General features: G+C 42.1%; 1 protein-coding gene and 1 long non-coding RNA gene across 8 annotated transcripts in view; one reads left to right on the forward strand and one right to left on the reverse strand.

The window, feature by feature from the left end:
• AFAP1L1 (actin filament associated protein 1 like 1) overlaps window positions 1-17,977 on the forward strand; it is a 73,111-nt gene extending 55,134 nt beyond the window's left edge. For all 5 annotated transcript variants that reach the window (XM_057539821.1, XM_057539822.1, XM_057539824.1 and 2 more), the window contains 4 exons: window positions 9,278-9,442; window positions 11,836-12,014; window positions 13,994-14,122; window positions 16,104-17,977. In XM_057539821.1, the coding sequence (XP_057395804.1) occupies window positions 9,278-9,442; window positions 11,836-12,014; window positions 13,994-14,122; window positions 16,104-16,127 (497 nt within the window). In that variant the 3' untranslated portion in view covers window positions 16,128-17,977. The remainder of the gene's footprint in view (window positions 1-9,277; window positions 9,443-11,835; window positions 12,015-13,993; window positions 14,123-16,103) is intronic.
• Window positions 1-20,251, reverse strand: part of LOC103002870 (uncharacterized) — a 134,064-nt gene extending 113,813 nt beyond the window's left edge. For all 3 annotated transcript variants that reach the window (XR_451583.2, XR_009007072.1, XR_009007073.1), the window contains exons 1-2: window positions 20,079-20,251; window positions 7,287-7,462 (exon numbers count right to left, since the gene is read on the reverse strand). This is a non-coding gene — a long non-coding RNA (uncharacterized LOC103002870). The remainder of the gene's footprint in view (window positions 1-7,286; window positions 7,463-20,078) is intronic.
• Between the last annotated feature and the right edge of the window lie 79 nt (window positions 20,252-20,330).

The raw sequence follows: 20,330 nt of genomic DNA on the forward strand, positions 1-20,330 counted from the left end.
TGAGACTCCGTGCTCCCAATGCAGGGGGCCCGGGTTCAATCCCTGGTCAGGGAACTAGATCCCACATGCATGCAGCAACTAAGAGTTCACATGCCTCAACTAAGGAGCCCACGTGCCGCAACTAAGGAGCCCACCTGCTGCAACTAAGACCCTGTGCAACCAATTAAATAAATAAATATTTTAAAAAATAAAAATAAAAAGTAATGAACAAACAGAGATGAACAATACAATAACTGGAATGAAAAATACAGTATGAGGGAATCAATAGCAGAATTGAGGCAGAAGAACGAATAAGTGAGCTGGAAGACAGAATAGTGGAAATCACTGCTGCAGAACAAAATAAAGAAAAAAGAATGAAAAGAAATGAGGACAGTCTCAGAGATCTCTGGGACAACATTAAACGCATGAACATTCACATTACAGGGGTCCCAGAAAGAGAAGAGAGAGAGAAAGGGCCTGAGGAAATAATTGAAGAGATTATAGCTGAAAACTTCCCTAACGTGAGAAAGGAACAACCCACTCAAGTCCAAGAAGCACAGAGCCTCCCATACAAGATAAACTCAAGGAGGAACATGCCAAGACACATATTAATCAAACTGACAAAAATTAAAGACAAAGAAAAAATATTGGGAATTCCCTGGCAGTCCAGTGGTTAGCACTCAGAACTTTCACTGCCATGGGCTGACTTCGATCCCTGATTGGGAAACTAAGGTCCTGCAAGCTTCATGGTGCAGCCAAAAAAAAGATAAACACAATTGATAAAGCTTTAGCCAGACTCATCAAGAAAAAAAGGGAGAAGACTCAAATCAATAAAATTAGAAATGAAAAAGAAGTTACAACTGACACCACAGAAATACAAAGGATCATAAAAGACTACCAAAAACAACTACATGCCAATAAAATGGACAACCTAGAAGAAATGGACAAATTCTTAGAAAGATATAACCTTCCAAGACTGAACCAGGAAGAAGTAGAAAATATGAACAGACCAATCACAAGTATTGAAATTGAACCTGTGATTTAAAAACATCCAACAGGGCTTCCCTGGTGGCGCAGTGGTTGAGAGTCTGCCTGCCAATGCAGGGGACACGGGTTCGAGCCCTGGTCCGGGAGGATCCCACATGCCGCGGAGCAACTAGGCCCGTGAGCCACAACTACTGAGCCTGCGCGTCTGGAGGCTGTGCTCCGCAACAAGAGAGGCCACGATAGTGAGAGGCCCGCGCAGCGCGATGAGGAGTGGCCCCCGCTTGCCGCAACTGGAGGAAGCCCTTGCACAGAAACGAAGACCCAACACAGCCAAAAAATTAATTAATTAATTAATTAATTAAAAAAAAAAGAAACATGAATGCTTATTATTACTGGACAGAAAAGCCAAAAAAAAAAAAAAATCCAACAAACAAAAGCCCAGGACCAGATGACTTCACGGGCGAATTCTATCAAACATTTAGAGAAGAGTTACCACCTATCCTTCTAAAACTATTCCCAAAAATTGCGGAGGAAGGAACACTCCCTAGCTCATTCTATGAGGCCACCATCACCCTGATACCAAAACCACACACAGATACCACGAAAAAAGAAAATTACAGGCCAATACCACTGATGAACCGAGATGCAAAAATACTCAACAAAACTAGCAAACCGAATCCAACAATAGATTAAAAGGATCATACACCATGATCTGGACTTTCCTGGTGGCGCAGTGGTTAAGAATACGCCTGCCAATGCAGGGGACATGGGTTTGAGCCTTGGTCTGGGAAGATCCCACATGCCGTGCAGCAACTAAGCCTGTGTGCCACAACTACTGAGCCTGCACTCTACAGCCCACGAGCCACAACTACTGAGCCCACATGCCACAACTAATGAAGCCTGCGCACCTGGAGCCCGTGCTCCTCAACAAGAGAGGCCACTGCAACGAAGAGGAGCCCCTGCTCGCCGCAACTGGAGAGGGCCCATGTGCAGCAATGAAGACCCAACACAGCCAAAAATAAAAAGATAAATAAATTTATTTTTTAAAAAAAAGGATCATACACCATGATCAAGTGGAATTTATCCCAGGCATGCAAGGGTTCTTCAATATCCTCAAATCAATCAATGTGATACACCATATTAACAAACTGAAGAATAAAAACCATATGTTCATCTCAATAGACGCAGAAAAAGCTTTTGACAAAAATCCAACACCCATTTATGATAAACACCCTCCAGAAAGTGGGCATAGAGGGAACTTACCTCAACATAATAAAGGCCATATATGACAAGCCCACAGCTAACATCATCCTCAATGGTGAAAAGCTGAAAGCATTCCCTCTAACATCAGGAACAAGGCAAGGATGTCCACTCTTGCCACTTTTCTTCAACATAGTTTTGGAAGTCCTAGCCACAGCAATCAGAGAACAAAAAGAAATAAAAGGAATCCAAGTCTGAAAAGAAGAAGTAAAGTTGTCACCGTTTGCAGATGACATGATACTATACACAGAGAATCCTAAAGACGCTACCAGAAAACTACTAGAGCTCATCAATGAATTTGGTAAAGTTTCAGGATACAAAATTAATACACAGAAATCTCTTGCATTTCTATACACTAACAATGAAAGATCAGAAAGAGAAATTAAGGAAACGATCCCATTTACCATCACGTCAAAAAGAATAAAATACCTAGGAATAAACCTACCTAAGAGACAAAAGACCTGTTCTGAAAACTATAAGACGCTGATGAAAGAAATCAAAGATGACACAAACAGTTGGAAAGATATACCATGTTCTTGAATTGGAAGAATCAATAATGTCCAAATGACTATACTACCCAAGGCAATCTAATCTATGACAAAGGAAGCAAGACTATAAAATGGAGGAAAGGTAGTCTCGTCAATAAATGGTGCTGGGAAAACTGCACAGCTACATGTAAAAAAATGAAATTAGAACATTCTTTAACACCATACACAAAATTAAACTCAAAATGGATTAAAGGCCTAAATGTAAGACTGGATACTATAAAACTCTTAGAGGGAAACATAGGCAGAACACTCTGACATAAATCGCAGCAAAATCTTTTTGGATCCACCTCCTAGAGTACTGGAAATAAAAACAAAAATAAACAAATGGGACTTAAGTAAACTTAAAACCTTTTGCACAGCAAAGGAAACCATAAACAAAACGAAAAGACAACCCACAGAGTGGGAGAAAATATTTGCAAACAATGTGACCGACAAGGGATTAGTCTCCAAAATTTACAAACAGCTCATGCGGCTCAATATCAAAAAACAAACAACCCAATCCAAAAATGGGCAGAAGGCCTAAACAGACATTTCTCCAAAGAAGATATACAGATTGCCAACAAACACATGAAAGGATGCTCAACATCACTAATCATTAGAGAAATGCAAATCAAAACTACAATGAGGTACCACCTCACACCAGTCAGAATGGCCATCATCAAAAAATCTACAAACAATAAATGCTGGAGAGGGTGTGAGAAAAGGGAACCCTCTTGCATTGTTGGTGGGAATGTAAATTGATACAGCTACTATGGAGAACAGTATGGAGGTTCCTTAAAAAACTACAAATAGAACTACCATACGACCCAGCAATCCCACTACTGGGCATATACCCTGAGAAAACCATAGTTCAAAAAGAGTCATGTACCAAAATGTTCATTGCAGCCCTATTTACAATAGCCAGGACATGGAAGCAACCTAAGTGTCAGTCGACAGATGAATGGATAAAGATGTGGCACATATACACAATGGAATATTTCTCAGCCATAAAAAGAAACAAAATTGAGTTATTTATAGTGAGGTGGATGGACCCAGAGTCTGTCATACAGAGTGAAATTAGTCAGAAAGAGAAAAATACCATATGCTAACACATATATATATGGAATCTAAAAAAAAAAAAATGGTTCTGAAGAACCTAGAGGCAGGACAGGAATAAAGATGCAGATGTAGAGAATGGACTTGAGGACATGGGGAGGGGGAAGGGTAAGCTGAGATGAAGTGAGAGAGTGGCATTGACATATAAACACTACCAAATGTAAAATAGATAGCTAGTGGGAAGCAGCCACATGGCACAGGGAGATCAGCTCGGTGCTTTGTGACCACCTAGAGGCATGGGATAGGGAGGGTGGGAGGGAGACGCAAGAGGGAGGAGATATGGGGATATATGTATATGTACAGCTGATTCACTTTGTTATACAGCAGAAACTAACACAACAATGTAAATCAATTATACTCCAATAAAAATGTTTTCCAAAAAATGGGCAAAATGACCTAAAGAGACATTTCTCCAAAGACGACATACAGATGGCCAAGAGGCACATGAAATGATGCTCAACATCGCTAATTGTTAGAGAAATGCAAATCAAAACTACCATGAGGTATCACCTCACACCAGTCAGAATGGCCATCATCAAAAAGTCTACAAACAATAAATGCTGGAGAGTGTGTAGAGAAAAGGGAACCCTCGTACACTGTTTGGGGAATGTAAATTGGTACAGCCACTATGGAGAACAGTACGGAGTTTCCTTAAAAAACGACATATAGAACTACCATGTAATCCAGCAATCCCATTCCTGGGTATATATCTGGAGAAAACCATAATTCAAAAAGATACATGCACCCCAATGTTCATAGCAGCACTATTTACAATAGCCAAGACATGGAAGCAACTTAAATGTCCATTGACAGAGGAATGGATACAAAAGACGCAGTACATATACACAATGGAATATTACTCAGCCATAAAAAAGAATGAAATAATGCCATTTGCAGCAACATGGATGGATCTAGAGATTATCATACTGGGTGAACTAAGTCAGACAGAGAAAGACAAATATCATATATCACTCATATGTAGAATCTAATTTTTAGAAAATGATACAGGGGCTTCCCTGGTGGCACAGTGGTTGAGAATCTGCCTGCTAATGCAGGGGACACGGGTTCGATACCTGTTCTGGGAAGATACCACATGCCGCAGAGCAACTAGGCCCATGAGCCACAACTACTGAGCCTGCGCATCTGGAGCCTGTGCTCCACAACAAGACAGGCCACGATAGTGAAGAGGCCCACGCACCGCGATGAAGAGTGGCCCCCGCGTGCCGCAACTAGAGAAAGCCCTCACACAGAAACGAAGACCTAACACAGCCAAAAATAAATATATAAATAAATAAATAAATAAATAAAAGATTACTATTAAAAAAAAAATGATACAAGTGAACTTATCTACAAAACAGAAACAGACTTACAGATAACAAAAAACAAACTTATGGTTACCAAAGGGGAAATGTGGTGGGCGAGGTGGGCGGGAATCAGGAGCTTGGGATTAACATAGACACACTACTATATATAAGATAGATAACCAACAAGGACCTACTGTACAGCACAGGGAACTCTACTCAATATTCTGTGATAACCTATATGAGAAAAGAATCTGAAAAAGAATTAATATATGTATATGTATAACTGAATGACTTTGCCATACACCTGAAACTAATACAACATTGTAAATCAAATATACCCCAATAAAATTTAAAAACAAACAAACAAAAATGAATGGATAAAGAAGATGTGACATATATATATATACTATGGAATATTACTCAGCCATTAAAAAGAATGAAATCTGCCATTTGCAACAACATGGATGGCCTTAGAGGGTATTATGTTAAGTGAAATGAGTCAGAGAGAGAAAGACAAATACATATGATTTCACTTATATGTGGAATCTAAAAAACAAAACAAACAAACATAACAGAAACAGAGTCAGAGATACAGAGAACAAACAGGTGGTTGTCAAAGGGGAGGAAAATGGGGGGAGGAGAAAGATGAGGGAGATTAAGAGGCACAAACTTCCTGCTATAAAATAAATGAGTCATGGGTATGAAATGTACAGTGCAGGGAATATAGTCAATAATTATATAATATCTTTGTATGGTGACAGATAGTAACTATACTTATCATGGTGATCATTTTTAACTGTATAGAAATATCAAATCACTACGAGGTATACCAGGAACTAACATATAATACGGTAGGTCAAATACAGTTCAAAAACAAACAAACTTATAGGAAGAGAGATCAGATTTGTGGTTACCAGAGGCAGGGGGTACAGAGAGGGACACTGGATGAAGGTATTCAAAGGGTACAAACTTCCAGTTACAAGATAAATAAATACCAGGGATGCAATACACAACATGACAAATATAATTAACACTGTTGTACATAATATATGTAAGTGAAAAGAGCAAATTCTACGAGTTCTCATCACAAGGAAAAAATTTTTTTCCATTTCTTTAATTTTGTATCTATACAAGATAATGGATGTTCACTAAACTTACTGTGGTAATCATTCTATGATGTATGTAGGTCAAATCATTATGCAGTATACCTTAAACTTACACAGTGCTATATGTCAATTATGATTTCAATAAAACTGGGAGAAAAAAAAAATCTGAGAAATGTCACTGCCAAGAGGAGCCTAAGGAGATACAATGACTAAATGTAATGTACTAGCTCTGCAACAGAAAAAGGACATTAGGTAAAATCTAAGTAAATCTAATAAAGTATGAACTTTAGTTAATAAAAAAAGGAAAGGAAAGGAAGATGACAATGTCCTATCAAATGGCTCAAGGGTACATTTGAACTGGCAAAAGAATCAGTAAACCTGAAGATAGATCGACAGAGATTATGCATTCCAAGTAACAGAGAGAAAAAAGAACAAAGAAAAATGAACAGAGCCCCAGAGAAATATGAGGCACCGTTAAGTGCACTAACATATGCATAAAGGGAGCATTAGAAGGAGAAAAGAAAGTGAAAGGAGCATAAAAAATATTAAAAGAAATAATGGCTGAAAATTTGCCAAATTTATTGAAATCATTAATTTATATATCCAGGGAGCTCAGTGAAGTTCCAGTAGGATAAAGGCAAAGAGATCCAAGAAAGACACATCATGCTCAAAATGCTAAAGCCAAAGACAAGAAAATCTTGAAAGCAGAAGAAAAATTCAATTGATCACTTACAAAGGATCCCAATAACATTAATAGCTGACTTCTCATCAGACAAAATGGAAGGTTTCCCCCTAAGATCACCTGGACTATTATTCACCAATAAAAAGGAATGAAGTACTGATACATACTACAACATTTATGTATTAGTTACATTACTAACTTGGACACTAAATATTCCTTTTTTCCTTCATTATGGAGGCCCAGATTTTTCTGGAAGGTGCTTGGGCAGTTCTGTTTTATCACTAATGCTATAAGACCCACAGAATTGTAGCTCCTTAAAACTTACCGATTAGAAACAATCTAGTTTGCCTCTTTACCACCATTTGAGTGACTCAAGCATTACAGGGCTGGGTATGAAGTAAGCTGCTCTCTGTTGTGCTGACACATCAAGGTGGACCAGGGTAATGGCTCCCAAAGCTGAGTCTACTTGCTGGTTTGGTCCCTAAGGAAGTTTTTACTCATCTGCAATGAAATGAGAAAAATAAGCACAGTGCATAAAGTTTTTCATAAAGTTAATGCTATTCAGTATAAACAACTACTTTATTGTACATTTGTGTCCAACTCAGGATGTTAAAATATTATTTTAACACAGAAAATAAATAGAAAATAGTGGGAATAATAATACTGGTAGTTTTAAGGTCCTTATCCGATACAACATAATGGTGACAACCCTTTGTTGGTATCCCTATTTATTTTTATTTTACCAGTCTATAAAATCCAAAAGTCTGAGAGCCAACCCCCTTGGGATGCCATTGTGTAACTGGGAAGTACGGGGAGCCATGCGTCCCCTTCTCTGTCCTCCACGCTTTATTTATAATGAGGCTTGAATTGCAGGGTAGTTGTAGCAGGAACTGATTTTTGCATAGGTCATGGGTGACCACTGCAATCCCTACAGAGCTGGAGAGACAAGACCCCCAATTATCAGCAAACCATGGGAATCGCTCCACACCCCACCTACAAAGGACTATGTGTGGCTGTCTGTAGCATAAAAATATAAATAAAACTTTCACTGAGAGGTTGGACTATGACCTTGCCCAAGCTAAAGCAGTATTGCATAGCATGGACGCTGGAGTTAGACAGACATGAGTCCAAACCTGGGCTCTTCCATAATTAGCAGTGAGACCTAACCTCTTTGTGCCTCAGTTTCCCAACAATAAAGTAGAGCTAATAATAGTGAGTTTTGTGAGGATTAAATAGAAATGCATATAAATAGCATAGTATATAGTAAATGGTCAATAAATTTTTGCCATGATAATTTGTAGCTATTGTCCACCATAGTGTAGAGCCTACAGTAGACTATGGGGTCCCTCTCTCCCCCCACCCATTTCTCAGTAATAAAATGGGCAATGCCTGACTTTAGCCACAGTTCTCAATTCTCTGTAGATGAGTTACATGTAGCTGTCTCTTTATCTTATGTGTACCAAGAGTTAACTATAAAAATGCCCTTTTAAAACCAAAGTGTGGGACTTCCCTGGTGGCGCAGTGGTTAAGAATCCGCCTGCCAATGCAGGGGACATGGGTTCGAGCCCTGGTCCAGGAAGATCCCACATGCCGCGGAGCAACTAAGCCCGTGCGCCACAACTACTGAGCCTGAGATCTAGAGCCCACGAGCCACAACTACTGAAGCCCGCACACCTAGAGCCCGTGCTCTGCAACAAGAGAAGCCACTGCAATGAGAAGCCTGTGCACGGCAACAAAGAGTAGCCCCCGCTCGCCACAAATAAAGCCCACGCACAGCAACAAAGACCCAATGCAGCTGAAAATAAACAAATAAAATAAATTTATTAAAAAAAAATTCTAAAACCGAAGTGTGTATGCATCACAAAATTTGTTTTACATTATTATCTAACATTTACTAAGCACTATTTGCCAGGTACTATACTAAGTAGTTTTCATGAATTATCTCTTTTAAACCTTATCACAATGCCAAGAGGTAAATTTGATTGATACCCACATTTACAAGTGAGGAAAGTAAAGCCTAGGGGGAAGGCACAAAAACACCACATTCACTTTGCCTGATGTCACACAACCAGTAAAGGGCAAAAGAAAACACAGACCTTGATTTGTCTGGTTCTAAAGCCCTTACTCCTCATCCCTGTGCACTATTGCCTCCCTTTGGCTCCTTGTTTCCTCTCCTTCACACTAAATATATCCAGGGGTATAGACCTAAATATTCCCATTTTATAGACAGATTGAGGCTGAGAGAGAAGCTAACACCACCCAAATACTCTCACCAGACCTCAGAATTGAGGGCCTTTTCCTGCCTTATCTCTGCAGGTGCCCATCAATATAAGTACGGTAAGAACCGAGCTGAGGAGGATGCCAGGAGGTACCTGGTAGAAAAAGAAAAGCTGGAGAAAGAGAAAGAGACAATCCGGACAGAGCTGATGGCACTGCGGCAGGAAAAGAGGGAATTAAAGGAAGCCATTCGGAACAGCCCAGGTATCTATGTGGGTGTGGTCCTGAGCACAAGGGGGTCTCATCCTTGACACCTCCCCTGGCATCTGCCACCTGGTTTCTTACCAGGAATAGGTGGGCTTCTCCTCCCCTTTCTCCTCCCCCTCCTCCTCCTCCTCATCATCATCATCCTCTCTCCTGACTAACGGAAGTGCCACTGATTTAATAACTGCTTTTAGAGTGAGAAGATGAAAAAGCATACAAATGTGTACACTTAATGTGGTAAAATGAGATCTGATTTTAGAAATGCTAAAATGTGAAAAACAGAGTGTGCCTTAGAATCATGGAAGAGATATTTTGAACCTCACATTAACTCATTCATTCACAGATATGCACTGAGCACCCAAATGTGTGATACATTGGTTCAGGTACTGGGAATAATGGATGGTGACACTTTACCAGGATCCTCTTCTGAAATCCAGGACCATGACCTCTGCAGGCCCTGCATGCCCTGGGCTCCTCTGCACCCCACTTTCTGCTGTGTTTCTGTTGAATTCTCTGTATAGCTGCAGTTCAGCACACTTTCAGCCTGAGGTTTCTGAACATGCTGGAGGGAACAGAGGTCCTGTCCTTATAAAGAATACATCCAAGGTCACATAGCCCCATGAGAATCTGATGGAACCTATGGACCCTTTCCTAAGGGAGAAAACCCCCACAAATCACAATGTTGCAAACAATTTCAGGAGCTCCTGTGCCCCCAGAGTCATAGATTGCCTGGGAGTCCACGAGCCTCAGGTTGAGAAGTTCTGGCTTAAAGACTTGTTCTGTGTGGCTAGGAATCAGAATCAATGGGAAGAAGGCACATAAAGGCAGTTTGGTTTCTGGGCTTCCCTGGTGGCTCAGTGGTTAAGAATCCACCTGCCAATGCAGGGGACACGGGTTCGAGCCCTGGTCTGGGAAGATCCCACATGCCGCAGAGCAACTAAGCCCGTGTGCCACAATTACTGAGCCTGCGCTCTAGAGCCCGCGAGCCACAACTACTGAGCCCACGTGCCACAACTACTGAAGCCTGCGCACCTAGAGCCCGTGCTCTGCAACAAGAGAATCCACCGCAATGAGAAGACTGCGCACCACAATGAAGAGTAGCCCCCACTTGTCACAACTAGAGAAAGTCTGCACGCAGCAACGAAGACCCAACACAGCCAAAAATAGATAAAATAAATTTTTTTAAAATTATTAAAAAAAAAAAAAAGGCACTTTGGTTTCAATATAAAGAACTTTCTAAGAGTCAGAACTAGGGTATGGAGCAGGTCAACTTGACTGTCCAAACTTGTCCTGCTCAGTTTTTTTCTATAGCATTTCAGTTTTTGATATCTTAGATTTATTATATTTATTATATTGTTTTCTCTCCCTCCCTCCCTCCCTCCCTCTCTCTCTCTCTCTCTCTCTCACACACACACACACACACACACACAATTGTAAGTTCAATAAGGGCAAAGATCTTTGCCTGTTTTGTTCACTGATATATCCCAAGGGCACAGAACTGTGCCCAGTACCTAGCAAGCGCTCAATAACTATTTACTGAATGAATGAACAAATGAATGAAAAGAACCACCATTACTAGAAAACACTCCAGTGCAGCCTCCTCAGGACAAACAATGGAACTAATCTTTAAACGTGGTAAGATCCAAAACAGCTCTTGGCACAAAGAAGGTCCTAATATAGGTTTGTTGGCTTAAACTGAATAAGCAGCAAAATCCTAGCAGGAACTTGTGATCAATGTAAAGCCTGTGTTATGATTCTTGGTTACAAGTAAGAGAAACCAAAGTCAAACTGGCTTAGAAATGAAAAGAAAAATGTAATTGGAAACTTAAGTGATCAGATATAACAGGGTCCAGGGACTTAAATGATGTCACCAGGAAACATATTTCTCTAATTCTTGCTTCTGCATTCCCCTACATTGGTTTCATTCTCTGCCCCTCATGGTGGTATAAAGGCTACAGAGCTCTAGCCGTCACCCAATCCGTGCAGCCACTCCAGCAGAGAGGCTTCTCTTCCCGATAGCCCCCATAAACACCTCGGGATTCACTTTGATTGAACCAGCTTTGATCCCTAAACCAACCACTGTGACCAAAAAATGAGATATAATTATGGGCCAGGTCTAAGTTATGTGCCAATCCCCTGAACCAGGAGTGAAGTCATCCCCATCCAAACAACAGGGAATGAGAGGAGAAAGGGGAAATGGGTATTGGGCAGATAAAAACCACACACCCCTGCATGGAGCTGGAACCCCAGGTCCAAAGTCCATCCCTTAACAAGGAGTGAGGCCTGGAAAGGCCCTCTGGGAAGGCAGACTAGGGCCTGAGGCCCTGCCAAACTCCCTGATGCTTCTGGCCAAACCAGGCTCAGCTATTTCTCATAGATGTCTTTGGACACAGGGGCAAAGTTAAAAGCTCTGGAAGAGGCCTTGGCCACCCTGGAAGCTCAGTGTAGGGCGAAGGAAGAGGGCCGTATCGACCTGGAGCTGCGGCTGGTGGCTGTGAAGGAGCGCTTGCAGCAGTCCCTGGCAGGGGGCCCAGCCCTGGGGCTCTCCGTGAACAGCAAGAACAAGAGCGGGGTGAGTCTACTCCCTTTTGCACCAGGGGCAGCTGCTCCTCAATCCCCTCATATGCTACAGATCTTCATGATCATTCTTTGGGGGTAGAAGTTATGCTTATTTACAAATGAGAAAGCTGAGGCCCTAAGAGGAGAGGAAACATGCCATAAGTGGCACAGCTATGAAAGAGACTCTTGGAGCAAGTTCTCTGGCCTGTGTTCTCTCCACTGAAGCACTACTATTTGACTTTTTATCCTGAATGTGATCTTAGAAGTGGCCTTGGGGTTATTGATAATAATAATATACAATACTGAATAAGAATAACAAACTTGTATTGCTCAATTACCACAGGCCAGTACAGCATCTTAACCTGTATGATTTCACACAATCTTCGCAGCAGTCCTATGAGGTAGTATTATGTGTATTCACCCCATATGACAGACAAGGAAACTAAGGTTCAGATGTTGCATTACGTGCTCAAGGTCACTCAGTTAAGTGGGAGACAGGATCCCAAACCCAGGAAGTCTGACTCCAGAGCCTTGCTTTAGCCACCAGGCACATGCCCTCTCCTAGGTTCCCCAGTGTACCAGTCCCTGTACTCAGGGCTTTGAATCCATTATCTCTAATGCTCCCAGCAACCATCACCTTGAATGGGATGTCCTCAGGGAGAACTTCACGGACCTCAGTCTGTATCAGTGTCTCAACCTCAGCACTACTGCCAATAATTTTTTGTAGGACGGTCATGTGCCTTGTAAGATATTTAGTAGCATCCCTGGCCTCTACCCACTTGATGCCAGTAGCTCCATGCCCAGTTATGACAACCAAAAATGTCTCCAGAAATTGCCAAATGTCCCCTGGGAGGACAAAACTGCCCCCATTTGGGAACCACTGGTCTAAACTAACAACAGTCCCATCTGTTATTCTGCCTCATAGCACTTAACCACAATTTGTGTGTGAATATATGTATATGTATACATGTATACATAGTATATTCATGTCCTTACTTTCTGTCTCCCCCACTAGATTGTATTTTTATTAAGAACTGGACTATGTCTGTTTTGTTTATCATTATAGCCCTAGTCCTTCAGAATCTGAAAAATAGTAGAAGTGCAATAAATGTTTGTCAAATGAATAAATGTTATACCTGCTTTTATACAAGGAAATGGAGACTCAGAGAGATGAAATAACTGGTCTGATGTGAGCTGTCATTGGGAACAGTATTCCTATTGCTGTCCAAGGTCAGGCCACACCTCATGACTCTAAAGCCAGAGCAGTTTCTTCCACTCCGTGGGGCATTTCCAACCTCATTTACAGAAGAAGGGCTTAGGGGCTAGGGACAAAACAACTTCCCAGAGTCACAGAGGGCTGGTGGAGGAGTAGAAGTGGTTCCCTCATCCCAGCTGCTTCCTCCCACCAGCATGCCCTGATGATGTTCACATTCCACAGGGCTTTCCTCTCCACTTTTGATCCTTGTGATGGCCTTTGGAGACAGAGAGTCTTCTCTAAATTCCTTACAGGCTTAGCCATTAGTATGTCACACTCAAGGAACTACATTCAGCAAGGTACTAAGCAATCACCTGGAAAATATGAGTAAAGGCAGTGTAGAAAATGTGAAGGAATACAGGAGAGAGGTTAAGAGACAGGACTGTGGGATTTGAATCCCAACTGTCTCACTCACCAGCCTTCTGGCCTTGAGCAGTGATTTGACCTTCTCATTTTCCTTATCTGTAAAATGGGACAACATAATAATAGTACCTGCTTTATAGGATTGAAAAGGCTAGATGAGCTAACCTGGTCCATAGTGAGGGTTCAGTAATTTTAATTTTAGTAATTTTAGTCATTAACTTTATTCCAAGGCCCTCAAGTATCTTTTAGCCCTCACCCTGTCTGATGCTGACATGTTTGCACAGTGCCTTCTACTTGCATTCTTTTGAGGGCAGGCTGGGTGTAAGTAGCGAGCACTAGACCTCACCTATGTAACTATTTCTTGTCATCAACAGGAAACTGCAAATAAACCCCAGAACAATGCCCCAGAGCAACCTCTCCCTGTCAATTGTGTTTCTGAGCTGCGGAAGAGGAGCCCATCCATCGTAACCTCCAACCAAGGAAGAGTGCTACAAAAAGCCAAGGTATGGCCATAGATCAGCTAATCAAAATTCAGAGATCTGGAAGCTTCCTTTCTATGGAACCTCACCAAGAACCAAAAAGTCAGCTAGTGAGAAAGGCAGAGAACTGCCAATATATCCATGCAGTAAAACTCATGAACTTTGCTCAGAGGGCAAGACCTTCAAATCTCCTTCAGAACCTACTTATTCTTTCTTAACACATAGTTCTAACAAGGTTTGGTTTCTGAGCCTACAATATGTTTTGAGACATGAAAGGCCCCATTTCGTAGGTGAGGAAACTAAGTGAAGGGACTTGCCCAAGGTTATGCAGGGCATCAATGAGAGAGCTGGGATGCAAATCCATCTCTTCCAAGTCCATAGCTCACTCCATGATACTGGTCCACAGTACTATCTCTGAAACTTGTGTTTCAGAACTTCTTGAATTTTAGAAAGGTAATATGGTGCATATACTATATATGATGAAAAACCCCAAGTTCTCAGGAGGTACTCTGTAAGCAAACACATTGATAATTCTATAGCAAGACATGAATATTCACACCACATTGAATAAATAGATTACAAACAGCCTCATGTCAGTTCAGGTCAGTTTTTGCCACTAAATGAGTTTGTGCCAAAACACTTAAAAAATGTTTTGGTTTCAGAGCTCTCTGGATTTCAGAATTGCAGATAAGAAAGTGTAGACCTGAAAAACAAATACCTGAGCATTAGGACATGAGATTAGAGAAGTAACCAGCCGAAGGCCAGATCATCTAGATCAGCAAACTTTTTCTGGAAAGGAAAGGGCCAGACAGTAAATATTTGCGGCTTTGTGGACACATGGTCCCTTTCACAAGTCACCTCTGCCATCATAGCAGGAAAGTAGCCACAGACAATATGTAAACGAATGATTAACATGGCTGTGTCCGAATAAAACTTTGTTCATGGACATTGAGATTTGAATTTCATATAAATTTCAGGTGTCATAAAAAACTATTTTTTTAAAAAAAAACATTTAAAATCTGAAAAGTCATAGCTGGTGGGTCATACAGAAACATGTAGTGAGCCAGATTTGGCCCATGAGCCATAGTTTGCTTCTCCTTGATCCTTGTAGGCCACTGGAAGAACTTTGGATTTTGTTCTAACATAATGGAAAGTCACTGGCAAATTCTGACCAAGGAATTCTTAGATATGAATTACATTTTTAAAAGATCATTCTGACTACTATGTTGAGAATGGATGAGGGGATAAGAAAGATCAGTTAGAAGTAACCTTGATGAGAGATTAGAAAGGTTTAGCGGAGGTGATAGTAACTAGCTGGCTTTGGAGGCAGAGCAGAAGGATTCGCTGATGAGGATGCGGAGGATGAGGAAAAGAAAGAAATCAAGGATGACTCCTAGGTCACTGCCCTGAGCAACTGCAGTCAAGGTGGTGAAGACCTGAGAGGGAGAGGTTGGGAATGGAGAATCCTCCCACCAAGAATTTTCTAACCATCATCTTCTGCCCTGGTTCACCCTATCCCCTCCTGGGCTGGCTGGAAATGCCATGGATTTTTAATAGGTAAAAAGCCATTCACTGCTGGCCCTGACTTCAGTATTCATCTCAGGTGAACTCCTAGACAGCCCTGGGAGAACGAACAGAGCCCTGTGGGTTGCCTGCCCTCACCCTTCCTTACCAAGCTGCTTTGGCCTCTCTCCCATCAGCCTCCTACCCAAACCACGGTGCTGTGGAAAAGCACTGACGCAGTCCCCACTCCCCAGCTCCTTCTGGGCCCCCGTTTCCTTGTCTGAGAAAGACAAACTGTGGTGTTTGAACCCCCTTAGAGATGAGACCCAGCATGGAGAAATGACTTACCCAAGGCCAAAGAAAGAGAGTGGGACTAGGACCCATGACTCTCTGATCTGGCCATGGAGATCTTTATATAATTAGGTGCAGTGGTATGTTTTTATCCTGCAGGTTACACTAGAATATTTAACAAACTGATACTTCCTGTCTTTCTGTACTTCAGGAATGGGAAATGAAGAAGACCTAGAAAGAGGATGAGGATTTCATCCAAAGGAGATAACACCTTGTCCATCCAAGGCAGAAATGCTTTTTTCACAAGGAGACATCAGAAGACTGGAAGTAGCCCACACTCTCTGGGGCACCCAAAAGACCAGCCTTTATTGTCTGCATGATTATAGGGGACATGGGGAGGGAAGAAGTAGGAGAGAAGAGGGAAATGGAGGGCATCCTTATAACTTTACAGAGGGTGGAAATGGGGGTGGAGGGAGACAGAAATCTGCACAGTCGTAAAGGTTTTGTTAAATGTCTTTGCTTTCCCTTCTAAAGAAGAAATGAAAGCATATGTGAATAAGCCATTCCATCCCATTCTCAGCATCCCATTCCCAGTCCTTAGGAAAAAGGAAGGCAGTGCTGAGGCATCGGTGGTACAGTATGAAGAGACAGGACCTGATCATCTGATCCTGCTTATGCCGAATGGATTCATACTGGGCATTACTGACAACCACTGGGCAAGATAAACAGGCTGAAAAATCAGTACAATTATCCCTAACTTGCATGAAGTGAACAAAAACTACAGAGATCACGCAAATTCTACAATCATTCCTCATGATTATAGAATCCTCATGATGCAGAATCCAGAATCCCTGATTTGAGTGTTTACAAATCAGAGATCTGGCAAAGAGGGGTTCAGCAGGCAAAGAGAGGTTCAGCAGCTGACATACTTTAAGCTCACAGTGCTACTCAGTGACAGAAGCATGGATTTCTAATGTCCACAGGATGTTGCAGGCATTGTAGGATGGGGTCATTTGCTGGCAATCAAGTCCCCTACCTAATTTATATGGCACTCAGGCTCTGGGAGCTATGGCTATAAATCCAGGTGACACTCCTTGTCTTTAACCTTACCTTGCACTTGGAGGCCCACCAGTCTGCCCTCTCATACCTGCTATCAAGTAAAACTATCATGGAGAACCAAGAGGATGGTGGGTCATTTCTGCCACAGGGGTGCTAAATTTTTACAGACACTTGATATCTTTATAGGGGAGCAAGGACCTCAAGTCCCAGGCAGTCTCCTAACTGCGCCACTCACTACTTTCTCAACACTGTAGGCACTTTATAGGTCTTTACCACCTTTCCCTCCAATAAGGATAAAACCATTTAACTGTATAAGCTCAGAGGTTAGCTCAAGGGGAAAGAAGAGAAATCCCAGAATAACCTCTGGACTCTTTGCTAGAGGCTGCACACACTTTTCTTACCTAAGACTTTACATACTTGAGCCTCACCCAAACTTTATCACCCTCTGAGGTAGCTAGAGACCAAAGCAAGTAAAATAACCTGACCAAAAGCACCTGGCTGCCAGTGGCAGAACATAAGACTTAGGGCTAATGAGCCTGGATCCAGACAAGGCTGCTTGAGCCCTGCCTCTGCCACTTACCAGCTGTGACTCTGACCTCTCTGATTGTTTTCCTTACCTGTGAAAACCACGTTAACAATTGTACTCTTCTCCCGAGACTACTGGGGGAAAACCCGGTTAACAACTATACTTTCCTCCCAATACTGGGGGAATTCAATGAGTTAATACACAGGAAACATCTTGTACAGCATCCAAGAAATAGGAAATGTTCAGCCATAGTGGTTCTTCTTATTAGCTAGATAAGAAACGTCTGACTCAAAATCCTGTGTCCTTTCCACTGAAGAAGAAATGACTTTCATGTGGTTATTACAACCACCAAAAGCTAAAAGGCAACCAATCTATACTGACAGCTTTCATCCAGATTCCACCTGAGTGTCTTCAGTAACAAAGGAGTTCACATAATCTGAATTGTCAATGTTCTTTTTTAAAATGTGGGTCCTGGAATGGCACCCAACAATCCAACTGTGTCCGCAGTGTGTGTCACATTCTTTCTTATGTAGTTATTTTGAGGTTAAGTGCCTTTTGCCGTCAATAGATCTTGGCTCTTTGAGAGGGGGTACCCTAGGAAATTAATAATTAACATTTATTGAGCACTCACCACGCATCAGACACTGTTAGCCATGACTGGCTACACAGGCATACAACCTGTGCAGTCAACTCCACACCTAGCAGAGCCCTGTGCTTGGTTTATTGCTCTGCTGTTACCCTCTTAGTAATTTCCAACGGGCTCCACACTTTCCTTTTGCCTTTTATGTAGCCGATCCTGGTGCTAACTAATTACTTTTCTAGGTATTATCCCTTTAATCTTTACTAAAATCCTGTGAGATAGGTTCTATTAACCCAGTTTTCATAGTTCAGGAAATGGAAGCCCAGAGAGGTTAGGTAACTTGCTAAAGCCCACAATTAGGAAGTGGGAGAGCCGGCACCTGAATACATGAAGTCTGACCCTAGAACTCCCCTCCTCTTAGTTCCAAGGCTCTATTTCACTCATGTCTCCCCGTCCTCTTGCACTGCAGTATTCAGAAGCACACAAACACTTAATAAATAGATGAATAAGTGGATGCAGCACATTTGGTGTAACTTAGCTAAGAGAAGTGGTAACAAAATGGCTAAAACATGGATGCCAGTTCTGGTTTGGTTGTTTTTTTCAAAGTGTAGGGTCATGGTTCTAAAGTGGACTTCAAGTTCCATCCTCCCCAACACTGCAAAGTGTTTGGACTATCAGATTTCTAGTATCACTGGATCCTCAGTGGGGGTCTTTGAGCAGGTTCACCAACCTCTCTGAGCCTCAGTTTTCTCATATGTAAAAGAGGATCATAATCCCTCCTTAAACCATGCTGTTCTTTTCCTAGGGCCAAAAGGAAACATTAGGTTGCTGGTTACAACACATTTGAGCTAGGCCCTGGATAGAATATAAGGATGCAGAAGACTCTAGCTTTGTCCTTATGGAACTCACAGACAGGCAGACAAAAAATATGACCCAAATAGCTACCGTACAAGTAAGCCATCCTGTGGCAAAGATTCAGAATGTTGAAGGCACACTTCCCATCCCTTAAAAAAAATTTTTTTGACATTAGGGATTATCCAGTGACTAGTCTGGCAACTCCAAGTGCCCTCAACCCCAATCACCAGTCCGTTCTCACAACCTGTCAGTTTTCCATACTAAATCTCTCTAAAATTCATCCACTTCTTCCTATCTCCACTGACACCATCCAACTTCATTAATTCATTCAACAAATGCTGGAGCATCTACTATGTGCACCTACTGTACTCGATGTCAGAAATCACTGCTGTGAACAACACAGAAACTCTCATGAAGCTCATATCCTAGTTGAGAAAACGAACAAAACCCAGCAAAAGTGCTGGACATAACTAAAACAGTAGCGACTTTAGATAAAGTGGTTACAAAGGTCTCTCCAGTGAGAAGACCCCAGGACAGAATACAAACAACCCTTCTGTGCACGCACCAGTCCAACAGCTTGTCTCCCCACCTCTTAGACCCAATCTCCTCCTCACAGCAGTCAGTGACCCATTAAACACGTAAAGGCATCGTAACATGTTCCCATTGCAATCAGAGTAAGACTCAAGTTCATTAGACAAAAAAAACCTTGAACTATATTAGGGCACTGTTCCACTCTGTTCATTAAGCATGAACAGACAAAAAAAATCTCTGCCCTAATGGAATTGACACGTTAGTGGGGGAAAATGAGAAAATACACATTTTAAATCACAGTAAGTCGGGGGGAAAGGGGGAATTGGAGAAAAAAAAGCAGGGAAGAGTGATGGGAGATGAGAGTCAGGCTTCGACTTTTTTAATTCCTCAAGTGCTCTGGCCCTGCCTAACCACCGTCTTGGGTTGCTCCTCCGCTTCCTCAAGTACTACAGTGCCTTACTCGCAATACGCTCCCTCTTGACTTTGCAGATGCTGTTTCCCTCTACCTGAATCAGCTGCCTCTTCTTTTCATCTACTCATTTTTCCGCTTTCAGTTCAAACGTTATTTCCTTTGGGAAAACGCCCCACACTCGGCCATATCGTACTCTAGACTTCCGCAGCACCAAGCCCCTCACCTTTAAACACCAGTCATATTTTGACTTTATAGGGCGTTAGCAATTGTTTGTTGTGTATAACTTCATGTAAGCTCCTTGAGGGTACAGCTGTTATTCCCTTTGGTCGCCGCGAATTCCGCGCTTAGCACAGAGCGCACGCCCTTGTGACAGGAAACCAACCTACTCGCCGAATACGCCGGGGGCCGGAAGGGTTGCGTTTCGTCGGAAGACCGGGTAGGAAACCGCGCAGGGCCAACCCGACAAGCAGCGTTC

The sequence above is a fragment of the Balaenoptera acutorostrata genome, chromosome 2, assembly GCF_949987535.1.
Source record: "Balaenoptera acutorostrata chromosome 2, mBalAcu1.1, whole genome shotgun sequence".
NCBI lineage: Eukaryota > Metazoa > Chordata > Mammalia > Artiodactyla > Balaenopteridae > Balaenoptera > Balaenoptera acutorostrata.